Here is a 22,092-nt window from a genome sequence, read left to right as displayed (position 1 = left end):
TACATAAATTTAGAATTAAAAAAATAAAGTAGGATGTATCAATGTTTATGCAGCCCCGGTCACAAACCTAGCCATGGTTGTTTTTTATCAAACCCAGACTTGGCCTTGGTCAAATTTCAACCCGCGTCATTTACTACGTGGAACAGATATACCAAGATCTTTTTCTACATCTGATTTTCCCAAATCATATTTTAAATAGTTAATTGTATCTTAAAGTGAATAGCTTGTGTGTGGGTTGTTTCTTTCCATATACATAATTTTAAATTTTTCTAGGTTGAGCTTCAGTGAGTAAACTTTTGTCCATTCAGTGATTTCATTTAAATCAGTTTGAAAGTCAGTAGTATCATTAAAAATACTTTATACACTTTACTCATTCATCATCTAAGAATCATAGTTCACAGACACATTTTAAATTGTCAGTTAAGTCATTTATATAATTTATGAAGAGTATTGGGTCCAAAATATTGCATTATATAGAATGATTGAGAGTGAAATGATTTGTTTTTGATATTGAAATGCAGTTGAAATTGTAATGCAGTTATCTAAGAAATAAAATTGAAGCTAACTATTTTGCTTTTCACATATGAATTGAATTGCCTTGACTTGGGAATTTAAAAGTTTCAGAAAAAGTTCTGCTATAACTAAATTCGAAAAACCTACATGGCTGTCATTAACATATTATTAAAAAGTTGTAGGTACAACATTTATGTTGCACCTGTAACTTTTCAATTTAATTTATAACCAATTTATAACCAATTCAAACAATTCAACTATGCTTACTGAAATGCTTTAAACTTAATATGTTGTAAATAAGCTTCTGTAATATGCTTTAAACTAAATATATTGTAAATAAGCTTCTGTAATATGCTTTAAACTTAATATGTTGTAAATAAGCTTCTGTAATATGCTTTAAACTTAATATGTTGTAAATAAGCTTCTGTAATATGCTTTAAACTTAATATGTTGTAAATAAGCTTCTGTAATATGCTTTAAACTTAATATGTTGTAAATAAGCTTCTGTAATATGCTTTAAACTTAATATGTTGTAAATAAGCTTCTGTAATATGCTTTAAACTTAATATGTTGTAAATAAGCTTCTGTAATATGCTTTAAACTTAATATGTTGTAAATAAGCTTCTGTAATATGCTTTAAACTAAATATGTTGTAAATAAGCTTCTGAAATTACTACCATAATAGACAATCCAATCGGACAGGAGTTTTTTAAAATGTAAATTTTATTATCCCATTTATTTAAAAAAATGATTCACAATTACAATAATTTAAATTCTTTAAAATTAAAGTTGTTAACTCCAGGATTGTTATTTAACTTTTCAATAAAATGTGGCCTATTATAATATCTCATTTATGCTGCAATACTTTTTGAAGCAGCTTTCTTGTTACCTTAGATAATCAGAAATTATATAAACAGATTTCAAAAGTAGAAAAAATCAATGGTTCTCAAAGCTAGAACTGCTTTCAAAATTAGTTGCTATGACTGTGCTATGGTTACTTATGATTCATGGTCAAAATAAATGAAAAAAGCAGTGTAAAAATAAATGAAAAAACTTGCTTTAGATTTATTTTCAATAGTGAAAAATAAATCTAAAGCGAGTTTCAAAATATGTGACCTTAAAATTTCTCATGCTAAACTTTAATACTTGTCTATAACCTTCAAGAAAAAGGCTTTTTTAAGTATTGCCAGAACTATTTTGAAAATGTAAAAAAACAAAATATTTCCATACTATTGAAATTAATTATTTTCTAAACAATAAATATATAAACAGAGCTTAAATGCATATTTTTATATAAGTTCTGTTTATGTATTTACTATTTCTAAATAATGAACACATAAACAGAACTTAAGTGCATATTTTTCAAAACACAATTACTTCAAAATAAAAAGTACTGTACTTAAAATACAATAAAAGCATGTAATATTAAAAACTATATACTTCAAACAATAACTAATTGATGTATTCTGCTCAACATCTACTGAGATATCCAAAAATGATTCATCTTTGCTACTTAACTATAAAAAAAAAAGGAATATATATATACACACACACACACACACACATATATATGTATATAAATATATTATATATATATATATTATATATATATATATATATATATATATATATATATATATATATATATATATATATATATATATATATATATATATATATATATATACACATATATATCTACTATAGTGTATTTATGTAAAAAATTGTTACCCTATTTTTGTTACATTAACTTATACAGCGTTTTCAGAAAAAGAAAAAAACAAAGAATAATGAAAGAAAAGATTGCTGCCTCATGCCAAACCTTTTGTCAATGTAGCCGCACTCTCTTGCAGCAGTAGACTACAAAATAGTCAATGTATGTACTGAAGCCCCCAGCAGCAGGTTATTTTTGTGTGATGCTAGAGTGCTTATCTAAATGCGGATTCATAGTTATATGTGTGTGTGTGCGTGTGTGTGTGCGTGTGTGTGTATACACACACATAAAATGAGAGAGACAACAATTACAGCAAAATAAAGTTGACTCATGATAGCATAAAGGTTGGTTACTGTAAATGAAGTAGGGGGAGGAGAGAGTTCACTACATAATAGGCCCAGAGTTTGAATAAGCATATATTTTTGTAAAAAGTTTTTCAAAATGCTGATTTTATTCTGCTATCACTTAAAATATATATATCATAATATTTATATAGTTTCATATCATCATTGATATGAAACTATATAAATAAAATGGTAACACCATTTTATTATTATTACACCAATTAACTGACATTTTGTTTATATTGAGTTTTTAGTACTGGATTTAGTTTTTTGCGTGCATGAGATTGTTAACTTAGTTTCCTTGTTTTCTCAAAAGATTGCTTTGTGTAGCACAAAATGCATAAACACTCAACTGAGTGGTAAACTTTTTCGAAATTTTTTTTTTCCTCTCCTGTAAATTTAAGAAAACTCAGTTAGGTGGTACTGCCATGTCGATGATGATATAGATAAATACTTGCTTGAAACTGAAAGTGTATTATCTCCATAAGTGTGTTAATCAGTATAAAATACTATAAATATTTGTAGTTAAGTGGAAAACATTATACTTGTTGCTAAGTAAAAAAAAAAAAAAATCAATTTAAGTTAATTTAAAAACTTAAATCCAATAAAAAGAAATTAAAAAAAGAAAAAAATTTTCTTACTGTCTCACAACAAAGACACCGTGTTTCGTTTGTAAGTGTACCTTCAAATAAATCATGCACCCAGGTAGGTTCAGGAGGTTCTTTTAAAGTAAACTGACTCGTGGTTGTGGAATACCCTGAATTACCACTTGCTTTGCTACTAACACTGCTTAAGCTACCAAGTTTGTCTTTTTCTTTCTCCTTTAGCTTTTCACCTGTTTAATTATGAAATTTAATTAATTTAATAAGCACAAATTTGACAAGATGATTCATACAGAATCAAACCCTTACCTTGCAAAAGATCAGCAATAGTGTTCAGTAGATAATTAAGAAACTCGTGGGCATCTTGCTGCATATAGTTGTCAAACAGTTCTTTAAAAAAAATTAAAAATTATTTTGCAATAATTTTATATGCAATAATTTTATATATCTATCCTGCATAATACAATCTTATATTTTATTGCAAACATTTTAAACAAATTGCAAGCATTTTAAATGCATTGAAAGCATTTTAAATACAAAAACTGTGAGTTGAAATACTAAAAAAAAACATACCATTTTCCTTCCTAAGACGTGCCACAAATCGTTTTGGAGCAATAACTCCTGTTTTTCTCTTTTGTGTAGCTATGCTATTAAAAAGGTCTGACAAACATGTTAAAAGGTTCTCTTTACGTTTATTTAGGGGCTTGTAGGAGAGAACTTTCTCACGAAATGGTCGACAAAAATACAATGCTTGCAATACAGAGTTGCAATAACAAGTGTTTCCAAACTATAAAAATAAATGTAAAAACTTTCTGTAAAACTATACACTAAACACACAAATTATAAAAATATACAAATTCTATAAAAAACTTTAAACCAAACATACAAACTTTAAACAACATACAAATTCTGTAAAAAATTGTAAAATAACAAAAAAGTAAAAATATCAATTCACACATTTTTACAAATTTAAATGTTAAAAAATACTTTCCCTATATTTGGTTTAAAATAACTCACATTAACTAGTCCAAAAAAATGCTCATTAATTGGAAATTCTGACCCAATGTCTTTTTCTAAAGAGGATGCATTTGCTCCCTATAAAAAACACATCGTCAGTTTAATAAATTGATTTTATTGATAAAATTGATTGGATACACACACATTCAAAAAGCTTTTAACTCCACACACATTCTAAAGAATTTTAACTCCAATAAAACTCAGTTATTTACTAAAAACACAATTCTGTTGACATTCTTATGTTAATTAATGGCAACATTCTCATTGAGTGATTTTCTCTATGTCTTCTTTTATTTATCATTTAATAATATTTATGGAAACCATGTATACAATCCATTGCAAAGTTAACATCTGCAATTTTCTTTCCCCTCACTTAAACCCTTTGGAACTCTTTCTCATTTTCATGTTTTCCTGACTCATACAACTTACAACTTTTCAGTTTTTGGTTAAGCTTGCTCTTTACACTATTCTTTGCTTTCTAGTAACTCAAAACTCAATAGTGATTGTTTTGCAGCCTTGTTGGAAGTAAAATGGATTAATATACATATATACATATATATATATATATATATATATATATATATATATATATATATATATATATATATATATATATATATATACACATAAAATATATAAACAGTATTTTGGACACTTATCTTTTGCTTTTATAATGTACATGTGTATCCAAAATAAAATGGTAAGTTTTCCTATACGCAATATACAATCAACATTTATTATAAGAAACACCAAAAATAACTTACCATTGCTTTAATTTCTAAACTGGATGCATTTATTTTATTTTTATTTTTTCAGAAAAAATCTAATAAACAGTTAATAGATAGAAACAAAAATAAACAGTTTAAATAAAAATCTTTAAAAAATTTAATAGCACCAAATAATTTAAATTTTAAACAATCAAGATTTTGCAACATAAAAAATATTAACCTTCTGTCACATGCAATTATTGAACCTCCGGGTATATTTACAAAAATTATTAGGAACATTCAACAAAACTTTTTTTAACAAAGTTGAGGATCTTTGTTGAATGTAAAAAATACCAAATGATGTATTTGTTGGATCTGAAACTTACAAACTGCTTTCACAAACTGCTAAACATTTTGAAAAAAAATATGCAATTCATATTTATCTCTTCTTTTTTTTACGGTTTGAAAAAAAATACTTTTTCTTACTCTTGAGACAGGGAAAAAAATAACTTTTTTCAGGGGATTAGATCCTTAAACACATAAAACACTCAATAAAATAATGAAGCTGAAGGAAATTTCAAAAAATACTCGAGGTAAAATGCGGTAGTGATATAGTGGTAGAGCGCTCGCTTTATAAGCAAGAAGTTTCAAGTTCTATCCCCACCATGTCTAGGTAGTACATCGCTAAGCTTGTTTCTCCATGCAGCGACCTTGATCGTCAAGCTTTATGTTTCGGTATTATAGAACTGAGAGAGGGTTGTAATCACAATTTCAACAACCTCTTTGACTGTAACGGCCTTCTCAGCCTTAGGAAGGTAAATTAACATAGAAAAAAAAACGGCATCCCGAAGAAATAGTGGAGGTTAAAGACTTACTCATACTGAAAGTTTTGTTTGAAAGTTTATCTTCAAAATAAACTATAACAGTAGTAAAGTTTGTTAAAAATAGAAAAAGTCAAATTCTGCAATTAATAGATTAAAGTTATGTTTATAGGACTGTGAGGTATTAGAAGAACTAAATGCTAATGTTGCCTAGCAGCTGGTCAGGTAGAAAAAGTGCACCTGGCAGAAGGTTGCCCTGAAAACTACGATAAAAAACTTGAAACTTAAAAATAAAAAACTTCATTAAAAACTAAAAACTTATTATATTATAACATCTTTTCAAGATAATGTTACATAAAAAGCTGATAAGCTTATGTCCTAAAAATTACAAATATATTTTACAATAATTGTCAAATAAGGTTTGCATGAAACTTTTAAAATACAAAGAATCAAAAATGAAATCTTTTTCATTGATCGGCAGGAGTTTTTTCACGCTTGTTATGTTTCGAGTGATAATCTTTTAAAGCTGCTTGAATAGCATCTTCAGCCAACACTGAATAATAACAAAAAAAATACGGCACTGCAATATATACAAATATGTATATATATATATATATATATATATATATATATATATATATATATATATATATATATATATATATATATATATATATATATATATAAATATATACAGGCCTCGGCCGAAGGGAGAACTTTAGCTCTCGATCTTGCGCACACTCCCCTAAAAACGTTTTACAGGAGCAATTTACAGCTCTCGCAAAAGTTTTTTTTTTTCTCTTAAAAGAAAAACTATCATTGTAACTAAAATAAAAAATGCAAAGTCAAAAAAATTTATTTAATTGGATAATAAACAGGCACAGTTTTTGCACAAAAAAAAATTTATGCCTAAAGAATTTTTCATGTCACAATAAATGACGCTTGCTATGTTTATATTATTGTGACATTAACATGACAAACATATGCTTGTAACAAGTATAAAACCAAATTTTGTATTTAATAAGCAATTTTCATATAAATAAACAGCTCTCGTAAAAAGCAGTTGAGAGGAGCAGCTCGCATGGCTCGCCATGTTCGTTTTAGGAGAGCTTTTCTGCGCTTTTGTGCTCATTTACTCCCACCAAGGCCTGTATATATAACAATATCAAAAAAATACAGCGCTGCAATATGTTAAAAAAAAAAGTTCAATATAGCAACAAGAAAAATAACTAAAAACAAAGATAAAAAAATAATCAAAAAAAAAATTTCTGGAACCATTTGTGAAGTTTTTAGCAACTGGTTTAAAAATTTAGTAACTAGAAAGCCATTGCGCTTCGCAGTTCAAGTTACTAAGATTTTACACCTTAGTAACTTGATTTTATGGTTTGGTTAAGTTAATTTAAAACTTTTTTTAAATATTTAAACCTTTTGAAAATTTAGCCAATAACTTTAACAGTAAATTTTAAAAGAACAATTTTTTTTAAAGTAATGTTTTTTAAACTTGTCATTTCATTTTATTTAAAATAACCTTCAACTTTTACCCTATTAAAAATTACTAGCTATGAACAGATATCAGACTAGTAAAACTAAATTTATAAACTAAAATATCTAATAAAAACTATTGTGTGTGGTTTATGAGGTTATTAGATAACTGCCTTCTTGCAAATTTGTTCTTAATGTCGATTATTTACAAATTTTCAAAGATTCAATCAATTAAACTCATTGATTCTTATGCTTTTTGATTAAATAGTTTGAATAGGAAAACCAATTTGCCTGCTTTCTCAATTCCGAGTCTATTTCTAATGTTTGAATGCGCAAGACCAAATGATGAAAATATTCTTTCAACTCCTGCAGATGAAGCAACAGCAGTAAGTAACTGTTCAACAACTTTCAGTAATTTCTGATTCACACGATCATTATGATATTTCCATCAATCACATGGCTTAGTTTGAACAATGTTATCGTGGAACATAAACTTTTAAAATGGTGCTGCTTCTGCTTTAAAGTCAACCAAAAGTGGAAGAAAATCTGGATTCTTTGAAGCTGCAAAGTCCATTCCAATCTCTATTTCTTTATCAGTTAATTCTTCACCTCTGTATTTAGGATTAACAATATTAACCAAGAAATGAGCTGGGTAATTGCCTTTTGTATTCTTTTGGATAAATTCATCTTGGCTAAGCTTAGGACTTAATTTCCTCTGAAGATTTTTCCATATTAATACACTGTCACCAATAGTACTACTATCCTGCTGTTGGTTTAAGCATTTGTAATAGTTCTTCTGCACTTTGCTTTACACTAAGGTTATTTATAATATTTGTAATATTCTTATCAATTATTGTTCTGTTTTCTTCACAAATTGTTAACAGAATCGGCCAGTATTTTAGATAGGATTCAAGAAAATCAGCCAATGTGTTCCATCTGACATCTTGGGGCATTATAAGTCATATCCCCTCTTTTGCTTTGTATGTAGCAGCAGCAAAATGGTTGTTTCTAAAATACTTAACAACTTAAACAATCTGCTCCTTGATGTTTGAAATTGTCAAATCTTGGGCCAATAGATTGAATTTTAATAAATAATAATTAATAAGAAATTGAGAGCAGAACATCCATATGTAATAACATTAACATTATCTCGAGTTTCCAATTGTTGTCTAATTTTCAACATATTTGCTGTGTTATCAGTTACTACACTGAAAACTTTACTACCAAATTGTTTTTTTGTATTTGTTGATAGAATTAACAGCAATGTCAACCAAATAGTCAGAAGTATGTGAATGGCCAGAGGAATCAATTGTATCTGTAAGATAGATATCTGAATTCATTGTTGTTACTTTTGCACAAACTATTGGTTCATTATGAACATTGCTTCACCCATCAATACTCATGGTTACAGACTGATCATGTAGCAAACCTGAACAGCTAGTTAAACTGTTCTTGTGAACAGTATCTAGTAGTTTTCTAACAATATTGATTCTATTAGGAGGGTTATATCCTGTGTATAAAAAATGGATCATCTTAATAAACTCTGGATGGTCAACCATTCTGAAAGACAAGTTAGTAGCATAAATCATTCTTGCTATCTGCTTATCAATAGCTTCTTTTTCAGATTTAGTGGTTTTAATAAGGTATGAATCCAATTGAGTTGTCACTGTCTTGCCACTTCTTAGTCTTGTCACTGCCTTTTTATTTTAACACAAAAAACTTGTTTTATCTACAGCAGATTGACTAGGCTCAGTTTTCTTAACAGAACATTGACTAGTGTGTGGTTCTTCAGTTGTCTGGTTGATATTTTCTAAGGTTTCTTGACAAATAATAAAGTTTCTGTCATCTTTAACATCTTTCAGAAAATAACATTTACCAGCACTTTTGTGGTTTTTCATTCGAGCAACCAAACCTTGCATTTGTACACTGCAGCTTTTTCATTTAGCTTTATTACCCTTTTTCCCAAACTTTCCAGGTATTTCTTCAAACCATGTCCAAACTGCATCTCCTTTTTTACCGGCACCAGACATTTTTGTTTCTAGTTATATTAATTATATTTTACAACTAAAAAATAATAACCAATTACAAATGAATACTGTAATTTTAAAAAATTTGAATATACTCTTATATCAAAAGGAATATATTTATATTTATTATATAAATAGTAACAAAAACAGAAATTAATGTAATTAGTCAATAAGTTAAAACATGAAAAAAAAATTTACTTATATGAATAAAAATCTTACAATAAATTTAAAAATTTAATGATTTATATGACTAATATATATATTTTATAATGTATTATCTTACTATTATAACTAATATTAGTTTATGCAGTAGTTATATTTAGCTAGTGCAATTTACTATAATTTGATTAATCAATAAATAATCGTTAAAAATAATTAAAATCAAAAATAATTAAAATCAACTGATTTAAATCAAAACAACCCTGTATTATTGTATGCATGTTTTTTAGTCCATATTTTATTTTGTATGTTTTCTTTTGGTGAACAATATTTGTTGCATACCATTGTTCATTTTAACTGTTTATAAAAAAGTATATTTATTATAATTGTAAGTAATGTTTGGGTGCACTGCCTTATTTTTATCTTTCTATTAGTATAACTTTAAACACTCTTCTATTAATATTTATTTTTGTCTTGACAACCAACTAAACATGTTTTGTTCGAAAAAATATTATCTTTTATTTAAGTGTACTTCATTTTTCTCTTAGGTGTTTACTGCTCGTGTGTGACCAATCGGCAAATTCATATGCCAAAGTTTTAATAACAATTCATAGTGGTAGTGTTTAAGTAGGAATAAACCTTATTTTCAAATGCCAATTTGTTTCACATTTTGCAGGATAAAAACTGCATTTGGTCATATTTTGCTGGGTAAAAATTGCAATATTTGTTTATATCATTATGTATAAGCTTATCTTATTTGCCATTTGAAGACTTTTAATATTTACTATTTTAAAAGAATGTATTTTTTTTAACATTTAAAAATACATTCTAATTACATTCTCTCTAAGATTGCAGTTCCACTATGGCTTTAAACTGCCATTTGTGTAAAAAAAAAATTAGCTAAAGTTGCCAGTCAACTCAATGTATTGTTTGTTTATTTTGGACTCATACAAAATGTGACAGGCTTAATAATACTGAGTACAGTTTACTATAATCAAGTCTTTAATCAAATTAATAATTATGTTTTATCTTATGTTTGAAATTCTGATGAAAAAATTTCTTTTTCATTAGACATAGTTTGTAAATATTATGATATAAGCGAATTATGTACACTTAACTTTAATAAAATAAACTCTCTCTCTTTTTTATCTAAACATATCATCGTTACAAAACGCTTTGAGGATTTAAACATAATAATATCATTAATTAATTTTGATTTTTCCGCTATTCATCCTCAACTCATCCGATTCTCATTGATAATTTACAACATTGAGCACTCACCAACGGATTCCTCTTGTGGTGGTACATTATTACATTTATTCAAAAAACTAATATACAAGCGAAGATATAATTTAATAATTTACATATCTAATTGTTTTGAATCCACATTAGTTGAAATTATTTTTTCTAAAAAGTCTGATTTTATTGTTGGTTATATTTATAGATACCTTTGCATGGATATTAATATTTTAATATCATGTTTGTCCTACTTCAAAAAATATCTGCTGAAAATAAATCTGTTTTCTTACTTATTAATTATAATATTGATCTGATACAATCGAATAATGAGATTGCGACATTTGATTTTTTAAACTTATTTTTTTCTGTAATTTTCACTCTTTTATCACTTTGTCAACTAGAATTTAAAAGGAAATTTAACAATGTCCATAAAAATTTATCATTGAATTTCTTTTAAATAATAAAATAATTTTTTTTTAATATTAAAAAAATGTTAACTGGACATTTAAAGCTAAAAATCTTTTTATGAAATGCTACTATAACAATAAATTAAAACAATGTATTTTTAAAGTTTGCTACCTTTTTTTCTACACATTTGTGGTTTTTCAAGTTGCCATGTCCTTTTCTTATTTATAAATTAAATTATAAAAGAGTTAATGTAAATTTTTATTTTAATTTTGACACGATGCTCTTCCTAATGCTAACCTGTTTTGCAGATCAAGACTATTTTTACTGTGATAATACCATTAGGAGAATTAAAACAAGAGAACATTCAAGGTTTGCAAGCTTCTCCTATCATTACCTGACAATGAAATTAGGGGTTTTATATACACATTTCCTAGTTTTATCTAGATGGTTTTATATCACATATTTATATCAGATACAAACCAGGAGGTTTTATACCAGGGGGTTTTATATCAGATTTTATATCAGATATAAACTATGAGGCTTTATATTGTTGCTGCAAAGCAAAATTATCTAAAGTCCATTTTTAACAAAATTGACTTCTTTTGTTTAAATTACTCTTTAGGTGCACAAAGTCATCTCACAAAGTATGGAACCAAAACTAATTCAACTTTTGCAACTATGAGTAAAACTCAAATATCTTATATCCTAAAAAAAATAATTAAGAGACATCATTGATGCAAAATAAAACTATCCTAAGTCTATTTTTTGGCAAAAATTATTACATATAATAAAGAACTGAACACATGCAGATTTAATTAAAAAATAAAATCTAATTAAATTTAAAACTTTAAATGCCTTATTCTCAGAATAGCCAAAACAGACTTAAGATGGTCTTGTTTTGATGCGGCAATATATTTTGTAGAATTTTGTTATAATTTAAATAGTTTTAAGATAATCTTAAGTCCATTTGCATTGTTGCTTATCATAAACTTAAATTTTTTATTTGTTACATTATGAAAAATAATAACATATTCTATAAGTATTTTAAAAACAATTTGGTTTAATTAAGAAGATCAAACGCAGTGAGGAATTAAAAACTTTAAATGCCTTTTTCTCAGAACAGCAAAAATGGACTTAAGATCTTGTTTTGCAGCGACGATATCACTTATAAACCAGAGGGTTTTATATCATATATCCGAAAACTAAATTTGGGGTTTTATATTATAGTTTTTCTTTCTCTAGGTAAGTTGCCTTCACAACAGCTAAAGATCCTGCTCAAGTATAAGATCAGTTTAATGTCATGATCTGGACTATGAAGATACACAACAGAATCTGAGTTATGACGAGAATTATGAGTCTGAAAATACCATCCAATTATGGTGTTATCATAATAATCAATAATGATTCTTTAAAAAAACTAGACAATTTTGCAGTGTACTAGTTGCATTGTATGAAACTTTTATTAGTTCTACTTGGTAATGGCTGACAATTAAGCCCAATTGACAGTTGCTAGCCATCTACAAGAAAATTACTAACAATTAAACATAACAAACAGTGGTTGGCCATCCACTAAAAATAATGATTTTGATTATTAAAAGTTTAATAATAACCAAACACTAGACTTTGTGGTAGAATAAAGCCTATTGAATCATCCTAAATAAACAGCTAATGTCATATAGTTCTTAAACAGTCACAACGAAAATTTATTATCAACTGCATGTACCCAATCATTAGTGTCATGGTTTTATCTTGTTATAGATATTTACAATAAATATTATGCCCAAATTAATATAAAATGTTATATTAATTTGGACGTAAAGTAAAAATAATATCGAGCAAGCCTTGCAAACAGTGCCATGTTTTTTTCCACTAGTTTTACTTAACAATAATAAAAAGTTTTTTCCTCAGCCTATTTTACAATACAAATAAAAACTTAAAAAAAGAATTATGGTATAATAATAAAAAACCCAAGTGATTAATATGGATGGTATCACTCAAAAAAAAGTATAATCAAATAACATCAAACAAAATATTAATTTTAGAAACAAGAACAATATAATAATAATAATAATAATAAAAATATTAACAAAAAATAAGAAAAATAAGAATATATCAAAAATATAGTCATAATAAAACAATAACAGAAATAATTAAAGAAAAAATATGCGCTTTGTTTCCTAAAACACATAACAACAAAGATTACAACAACAACAACGAACACATAACAACAACCATTACATCAACAACAACAAACACATACACCAATACACTGACAACAAACACTTAACAAACACTGGTATATCAACAACAACAATTTAATACATGAAAAATATATGTAAAAATGTAAATGATGCAGAAAAAACATTTAAACAGTCAATATACCAAATAAATAAGTTAACAAATTTTCTTGCGTTATCTTTTCTCAGAGTCAAGATGTTTGAGGTTCCAGAAATATGGTAAAAGAAAAAATGGCCCAGTTCGGGTGCTACTGAACATTCTAAACATACCAAATTACATTTGACTGGTTATATTCCAAAATCATATCAATCGCTCCAGAATATTATGTTCAGAAAATTTGAGAATACAAACAGAGCTAAAGTTCGATAAGAGTTAGGAAGTGGTAAAAAAAGTCTTGATATTGATGATAATGATAACATGACAACAAAAGCTTGGGGGCCATTTTTTATTAGATTATATGACATAAAATCAATACTTATAAATTTATTTTTGTATTTTGTTATGCTCTTTTTAATGTTATCTTTTCAATGGTTGTTTTTACTATAACAATTTTTTTTTCTAATGACTTTTATTTATTATAATTGATGACACTGTTCACAATAGATCAGCAAAAAATAGAACAATATATTTTAAAATAAAAAAACAAACACTTATTTTTTCAAAAATTTCATACGCAGACTTATTTATTGAATTCTACATACATTTTATTGTATAACAAGAAAATTGTATAAATTTCAAAAATTATATCTATCTATATCTATCTATCTATCTATCTATCTATCTATCTATCTATCTATATATATATATATATATATATATATATATATATATATATATATATATATATATATATATATATATATATATATATATATATATATATATTAAGGTGGTTCTAAAAACAACTTTTTCTGAAATTGACTGCTGGCACCCCCTGAATATGTTGTATATAATTAAAAAAATGCTAGATTTAAGAAATTTTTGAATAAAAAATATTTTAAGGGTTGCTACCAACCCTCGAACATTATATAGGTCCCTAATATTATTAAAAAAAAAGTTTTTCAAAATTATGTCATGTTGGGTCTCAAATTAAGGGAAATTATATAAAAATTTTTAAAATATTATTCATTATATAAAAAAACATAGATAGAAAAAATTATAATCAAAAAATCTTGTTAAATTCCCTATTTTTCATTTTAGTTAAAAAACGTAACTTTTTGTTTACTAAAATTTAATTATAAAATGATTAATACTTTTAAAATTTTTATATAATTTCCCTTCATTTGAGACCCAACATGACATAATTTTGAAAAAATTTTTTTTAATAATATTAGGGACCTATATAATGTTCGAGGGTCGGTAGCAACCCCTTAAAATATTTTTTATTCAAAAATTTCTGATATCTAGCATTTTTTTAATCATATACAACATATTCAGGGGGTGCCAGCAGTCATTTTCAGAAAAAGTTGTTTTTAGAACCACCTTAATATATACATATATATATATATATATATATATATATATATATATATATATATATATATATATATATATATATATATATATATAAATGTATATGTGTGTGTGTGTGTATATATATATATATATATATATATATATATATATATATATATATATATATATATATATATATATATGGCCCATTTTTCAGATTTTATCATGCATGCAAAATGACATCTCTGAACCTAAATATAATTTACTATATCAGAACTCCTCAAATTTTTTTAAATTTAGAGAAAGACCAAATCTAAAGCTCTATGTTTTCTTTTTTAATTTTAGCTTCTTTTTGATATCTAGAAAACATAGTAAAATTTATTTTAAACAACACAAACTTACTTGAACAATGAAGTTTCACAGGAGGAAGAGAGAGTTCTTTTGCTATATCTGTGTTTTTTATTTTACCTGCGTCGCTAATCTAAAAAAAAAAGAGAAAATACTTTTACACAAATCTCAGGAAAATTATAAAAAATTTCAATAATTTAATTATATTCACTTATATATCGCCTTTTTTTTGTGTATATATAAACTAGTCAGCTTTCAAATAGTCAAATTTCAGCTTTCAACATACCAGGCAGTACACACACAATTTTTATCAACTACTATTAAACAACATACATTTTTTCCTTTAATCCATTCTGTTGCTAATGAGCTTGATGCTATAGCTGAACCACATCCAAATGTTTTAAACCGAGCATCAATAATTTTTCCAGACTCATCAACTTTTATCTAAAACAATTCAACTGAAATAAAGATGTATTTAACAAAAATATGATTAAGAAAACAATTATTCTTTCATCTTTTTTTAAAAAAAACATACACACAGATATACTATATTATTTTACAGTTACCCGCAGTAACAGAAAATACCCAAATTGCTAATATTTATAACAAAGCTACTCTTAAAGTATATTAGGCAAGATACTCTGAGTAAAAAAGTATTTACTTTAATATTCATATATATAAAAGAACAGAAATTAAAAAAGGTTGTTATAAGGGTGTATATTAGAGTGGGTCATACTTTAAAAATTTTGAAATTGGGAGCGCATACAATATTTATTTTATGTATAAGGATATTAGAAGAGACGTGAATAATTTTTTTTAACCTAAAAAATTTAACTAGTGCAGGGAGTTTGAAAAATATAAGTTTTACTAAAAACTCATCAAAATGGTATTTTTCTGCCTTTTTTTAAAAAGCTAATGGAAATGCAATCATCAAAAAACAATCAGACAATATAGACATAAAAATAAAACATAACCTATGGTGCTACTTTACTTAATGCCATACAAACACGGTAGATGTAATAAAAAGTTGTCTACCATTATGGATTTTAAAAGAAAAAAATATTTATAAATGTTAAAAATGGTAGAGTGCGTAATAATTTAATTATTTAACAGGATATTGGAAGATACACGATTATTTTTTTTTCAAAAGTTTGTCTCGCATGGGCATTTGAAAAATGTAAGTTTTACTAAAAACTCGTCAAATTGGCACCTTTTTTCCTTCTTTTTAGGCCTATGGGGATGCAACCATCAAAAAACAATTAGACATAATATAGACATTAAAACACAACATAACTTTAGGTGCTACTCTTCATAAGGTCATACAAAAACGTATAAGTAACCAAGTTTGCTGTAGGATATTAAAAGAAGACGAAAACTTATTAGCTCTATAAATAATAATATATATCCTAGAATAACTCACAAACTAAAGTTAAGAAATTTCAGAAGAGTTAAAAATCTATTGGTCCTTAAAAATGTCATAAAAGAGGAAAAATATATCTAATGTTAAATTTATTTACTGAGATCATAAATTATATCCCAATGCAAAAGAAAACAACTAAACAAATTTATTTTGTTAAATAAATTAATTTAAATAAATCTTTTTTTGATTGGTTCATGGGCATGATTTCTCGATGTGCTAATGTTGCTCTGATGAACCCATCTCATCTATCTTTTCCAAATACCAATTGAGAAGCTCTTGTGACTTCTTGGACACATCTTTCAACTGCTTGCCTATGAACAGGAAAACAAGGTATATACATTGTGGTATCATTATATTTTTAAAGTTCATCCTTTGACAATAAACATGTAAGAAAAGGTTTGTGTATGTCCAAACTCCAATTAATTAGATCAAAAAGTGAATCAGCATTTTCATTATGTATATGATGTTTTCTACACATCAGGCATCAGAGCGACAAAATAATTTTAACAAAAAAGTTTTTTATAAAACATAGAAATGAAGGCGGCAAAACCTCAAACACTTTTGTCACCAGTTAGGCTGACCCTCATATATATATATATATATATATATATATATATATATATATATATATATATATATATATATATATATATATATATATATATATATATATATATATATATATATATATATATATATATATATATATATATATATATATATATATATATATGTATACACACACACACACACACACAAATTTAATTTAGCTGACGTAGGTCTAACTGACTAAAAATAATTTTAACAAGATGTACTTTATACTTTTACAAGGTTTTTTAAACCAATTATTATATAATTTCAGGATTAGCTTAGTTTAGAGTGTTGATAATCCCAATTTTTACTTAAGAGAACACAAAAATTTTAAATTGTGATGTTTTGCGTTGCACTCTCCAACATACAAATTGAGATAATGGTCACCCTAGCACAGTTAACTTTTCTTTAAAATGACTGGAAGAATCAGTTACAACTCTGAGATTGGGATGTATTATTGATTTTCTCTCAGTAAAAACCATTTGTGTTTCTTGTTCGATCCTCTCAAAGAAATGTGTTGCTCTATGCTGAGGGCTGGGATCCATAACATGTTAAATTTCATTTTGAGTGGTCTTTGTTGGGGTTAGTCAAAGTGGTCTGCAACAGCATATTAGGTCAAGTCTTTGGTTTTTTGAACTCTATTTTTATTAGTTAATACCTGATCCTGGTTTCTAATTGGTCAATAACATTAGCAGTCCAGCCATTCATGTACACTGTATACTTCATGTACACTTCCTATCTAAGAATTTGCTACATATTTCATGATTGGTTTCATGGCTACGAATAAAAATTTTTGCAGCATGTCAAAAATTACTGAAATTTAAGCGGTCATCATTTGGAGTGCTAATTAGAAGTATAAGATTTGTTTCCCAAGTTTTCTTGATTTTCTGAATCAGATATGCCTAAAAACAGTTGATCTGAAGCAAACTTTGACTGAGAAGTGATTTGCTACAAGCTACCATTTTTTTTTAAATTAATTTCCCAGGAAAAAAGAAATATTTATACCTAAAGATATACAAAAATTAAGTAAGTTTTTTTATGCAAGTTTTTATTTGTTTTTTTAATTAAAAAATAGTTTAATTATTCCATATTTCACTTCATACTTCACTCACAACTACAAAAAAGTTATTATAACTGCATACTTGTAACTTCATAACATCTCCACATGCAGGAGCTCCAACAAGACCAGTACCAACATCAGCATCATTTTTGTTTAGAGAACCAACATTTCTTGGATTTTCATAATGATCAATTACCTGAAAATTTATGTAGAAGCAATTTATTAAACATGTGATTTACAAATATTTTTTTAATTATTTGTAAAATATCTTTAACTATTTATAAATACCATTTTACTGATTTGTAAAATATCTTGATTTGATAAATACTATAAATCAATTTATCTTTTAGAAATAATCATTATGTACGCTTATTAATCCTTATTTATGCTAAAAAAATATTTTGAATACTAAATAATCTATTCTTTTCTTGTTTAATACTTGGATATCTATTTTCTTAGTTAAAATGATTTATTGTCAGTTTGGATTAAATTAAATGAATCAAGATTTTTAGAGCATGAAGGAGCAGATACAAATAACAACCATAGAAGTATTTGTAGAAAAGAGAAAGGGTACTCATCATTATAAGATTTTATAACAATGAGTAGTATACTCATTGTAATAAAATCTTATAATGATGAGTAGTATTCAACAAGACTTATATAAAATATTAAGACCTTGTCCTAAAAAGAAGAATTTATAAAAAGAATCAGTCCAAATATGACAACAGTATTCCATGTAAGAATGAATAAGAGATTTATAGAGGTAAAGAATAGAATCAAGAGTAAGAAAATGGCAAGCACAATAGGAGATAACCTTAGGAGATGTCTAACTTCACAATGGATTGTATATATAAATTTGATGAGTAGTGAATGAAAATCTAAAAATACATATAGTAAAAGACTCAGTATGAGTCTTGCCATTCATCAACATAGAAAAATTAACTATGTTACAACAACTATCAGGACCACTATAGTCAAGGAACCACTACAGTTAAGGAGGCTAATCACTTTTTTTTTTAATAGCTGCTAAACCTATACACTCCTCAACAATCAAGGATGCCTTGTGAAAAATAAGTTAAAGCTAGTTCTAGGGACCAGGGACATTGTGGGGATAAAACTTAGAACTTCTCACTTTTAAAACGAGTGCTCTACCATTACACCACAAGATTTGTAAGACTGTACATGTTGTCTAAACCACAAGTTGTATAGAAGTTTATGTAAAAATAATTTAAGCAACATAAGTAAGTGTATTGGATGATTAATAGTGATATAACCTATTTTTTTGGGATGACATAAAGAGTGTGTTTGATAGATTTAAATAATGAATTACTCTTGGGAGAGGTAATAATATCAGACCCGTGTATGATAGATAAAACATTAAACATTTTTTTGTTTATGACATTCTCCAAATGTCTCTAGAACCTAACTTATGAGATAACAGATTTGGTTTTGTTTTGTTTTTTTGTTATTCACCTCCTCAAGCCCGATAAAGCCACTACAGATGAGGAGGCTACTTAATATTGGTTATAACCACCTCTCAACTCTATAACTCCGAAACACGAAACAAACAAGGCCGCTGCGCGGAGAAACAAGTTAAGCGCGGTACTACCAGAGACGTGGTGGGGATCGAACTTGGAACCTCCCGCTTATGAAGCGACCGCTTTACCACTACACCACTACCGCATAATCTGAGAATAATGGATCTTATTGTCAGACAATACCTTTTTTGCATTAACTTCTTGTATTGTTAAAAAGACACTTGTTTTCCAGAAAATTATTTTTTTTTATTTCAGCCTGATTGTCAATAGGCTCAGGTATGTGCTTGAGAACACCATAAATTTCAAGTAAAATAAAAATTGGAAGAACTTTGTGTGTTCTCTCTCTCTCTCTCTCTTTGTGTGTTCTCTAAAAAAAAAAGAAAAAAAAGGCTCTATAGGAGGCATCATAGATAATCTCAAACCATTTGTTAGAGTCTTTCTAATTTCACTGAATGCAACTCACTGATTGGCAAAGTTTTTACAACTTTTGTAACTTGCTGCCAAGGTTTTGATTTAATTAAATGAACAATTTATAATAACTAATGAATTGAATCTTATTATTGCAAGTGTTTTTAATCTCCCTGACATTACTTGTTATAAGAATAAAACATTAGAAAAATTTTTGGCGTGGAATGACCCATATATAAAAAAGATCACTCATGAGGCCTTATTGAAATACAGATAACCCACTGTTTATTAGCACATATATATACTAGAAATTTAAGCTATGTTAAAAACTATTTACATCAAAAAAAAAATTCTTGTTTTTTTTACTATCTTGGTTTTAAAAAAATCTCTGTCTAAAGCATGGTTAAAACCTTAATATGTTAGTAGTTGATTTTTGAAACACTTATTCAGTTCTATTCAGATATTTAGTATATACAATAACAATAAAAATCTATACTATAATAAAAAGATGGTTATGCAGTCAAGAAAGCTATTCTTCTTTGTTTGTGTATTTATTTATTTGTTTAAATGTTATTATATAACTTTACAGCTCTTTAATGCTTTTTTTATTTATAATATTGAAAAAGAAATCCCTGAGATAAATATCATAAGAAATTGTAAGAATTTCCTTTGAAGAATGCAACAATCAAAACACATCTCAGAATCAAAAATATGCATTGCAGAGAAAACATCAATATAAATATAAGTAGCAATCTTTAGCACTTTGAAAAGAAAATAGATATATAATTTTCAGGATCTGTATAAAAACCATTTATGTGAAGAGGTGTGATATTAGTAAGGTAACCAATTTTAGTAAAAACTCTAATTTTAACTAAGTTTAAATTTTAAACTAAGAACTTTGTGTTCACCTAAATACTTCTATTATTGTATAAATATACAAAATACTATTTAATCTCATTTTAAAATGTTTAAATTGATTCTAAAATTAAGTTAATATTTACAAAACTACAGTCATAATTTTCTATAAAACTCACATTAAAAAAACTTGAATAAAATTAAACTATAAATAGCCTATAAACTTTTTACAGCTATTAAAAGATGGTTAAAACTGTACAATGAAATTTTTTTACTATAAATGTGTATAATAATTTAAATATATTGCTCTTTTAAAAATTTAACATTATTTAAAAGTAAAAATAATACAAATTAAAATAAGAAAAATAAAAGAACTTTTTATTTTATTCACCTTTTATAATTTTTTTTTTTAATTTAATTGTTTTATAAAGTTATTAGAATATGTATTTTTCTAGTTTTGAAGGGAAAAACTTACGTTCTTATGATACAGTCTCCTCAACAATATCGGCTGTCCTCCTAGTCGATAGATACATTTGATTGTTCCAAGCATTATATATTATAATTCTTTTCATTTATAGAAATAGATATTATCAAAGTATGCATATCTCATTATAATAAGCAAAAAAATAAGCAAAATATTACTTTTAAAATTTGCTTTTTAGTGCTATATAAATTTGACAATAGAAAAAAAACATTAAAAAATATTATTCAAAAAAAAATCAAAATTAATTATGCGCAAATAAACAAGGCAGCAAAATCTAACAGTGCGTAATCTTCGTTTCATTTTTTTTTGAAGCGCACAAAAATATTTGCCTCGCGGTTTTAATAGGGAAGAAGGGGGCTAAAAAGTAGGGGCTAAAATTAACTTTATTTAGGGTTTTGCCTAAATTTTGCGTAGTTTAAACGCCTTTTCTTAATTAATTTATGCTGATTTCGAATTACTTAATGCCTTTTTTTTCCCTTATAAATATTTAGCCTTCTACTTCAATTTCAGTAAAATTGAGGATATTGACAAAACAATTGTTAAATTTAATGAAACCATTATTGTAAAAATGACTTATTAAAGTAGTATTAGATTTTTTTTTCATTTTATCAGTAAAATACGTAATCATCAGGCTCGTAGGAAAAAAATTACGTTAGGGAGGG

General features: G+C 26.3%; 2 protein-coding genes across 2 annotated transcripts in view; both read right to left on the bottom strand.

Annotated features, from left to right (window-relative positions):
- The window catches only part of LOC100209489 (ubiquitin carboxyl-terminal hydrolase 46), a 43,314-nt gene extending 38,290 nt beyond the window's left edge, over positions 1–5,024 (bottom strand). The window contains exons 1-6 of the mRNA XM_065792343.1: positions 4,955–5,024; positions 4,191–4,268; positions 3,747–3,960; positions 3,483–3,563; positions 3,213–3,406; positions 1,954–2,030 (exon numbers count right to left, since the gene is read on the bottom strand). Coding sequence (XP_065648415.1) covers positions 1,954–2,030; positions 3,213–3,406; positions 3,483–3,563; positions 3,747–3,960; positions 4,191–4,268; positions 4,955–4,957 — 647 coding nt within the window. The 5' untranslated portion in view covers positions 4,958–5,024. The remainder of the gene's footprint in view (positions 1–1,953; positions 2,031–3,212; positions 3,407–3,482; positions 3,564–3,746; positions 3,961–4,190; positions 4,269–4,954) is intronic.
- A 997-nt stretch (positions 5,025–6,021) lies between these two features.
- On the bottom strand, positions 6,022–21,577 carry LOC100212947 (iron-sulfur cluster assembly scaffold protein IscU). The gene is made up of 5 exons (XM_065792344.1): positions 21,422–21,577; positions 18,228–18,341; positions 15,408–15,518; positions 15,129–15,207; positions 6,022–6,271 (listed from the first exon to the last, which is right to left on the bottom strand). The coding sequence occupies exons 1-5, from the start codon at positions 21,494–21,496 to the stop codon at positions 6,186–6,188; spliced, it is 465 nt and encodes a 154-aa protein (XP_065648416.1). The 5' UTR covers positions 21,497–21,577; the 3' UTR covers positions 6,022–6,185.
- Positions 21,578–22,092: the final 515 nt, after the last annotated feature.

This window comes from Hydra vulgaris, chromosome 03 (genome assembly GCF_038396675.1).
Source record: "Hydra vulgaris chromosome 03, alternate assembly HydraT2T_AEP".
NCBI classification, from domain to species: Eukaryota; Metazoa; Cnidaria; class Hydrozoa; order Anthoathecata; family Hydridae; genus Hydra; species Hydra vulgaris.
The sequence above is the reverse complement of the archived record's forward strand: the minus strand, read 5'-3'. Positions and strand labels throughout refer to the sequence as shown.

Coding starts and splice junctions, on each gene's coding strand:
- LOC100212947 (XM_065792344.1), bottom strand. CDS start 21,496: ATGCTTGGAACAATCAAATGTATCTATCGACTAGGAGGACAGCCGATA. Junction 15,208..15,407: donor AATGGATTAAAGGAAAAAAT/GTATGTTGTTTA, acceptor TTTTTTTTTTAG/ATTAGCGACGCAGGTAAAAT. Junction 6,272..15,128: donor TGTGAAACTTCATTGTTCAA/GTAAGTTTGTGT, acceptor GTTATTATTCAG/TGTTGGCTGAAGATGCTATT.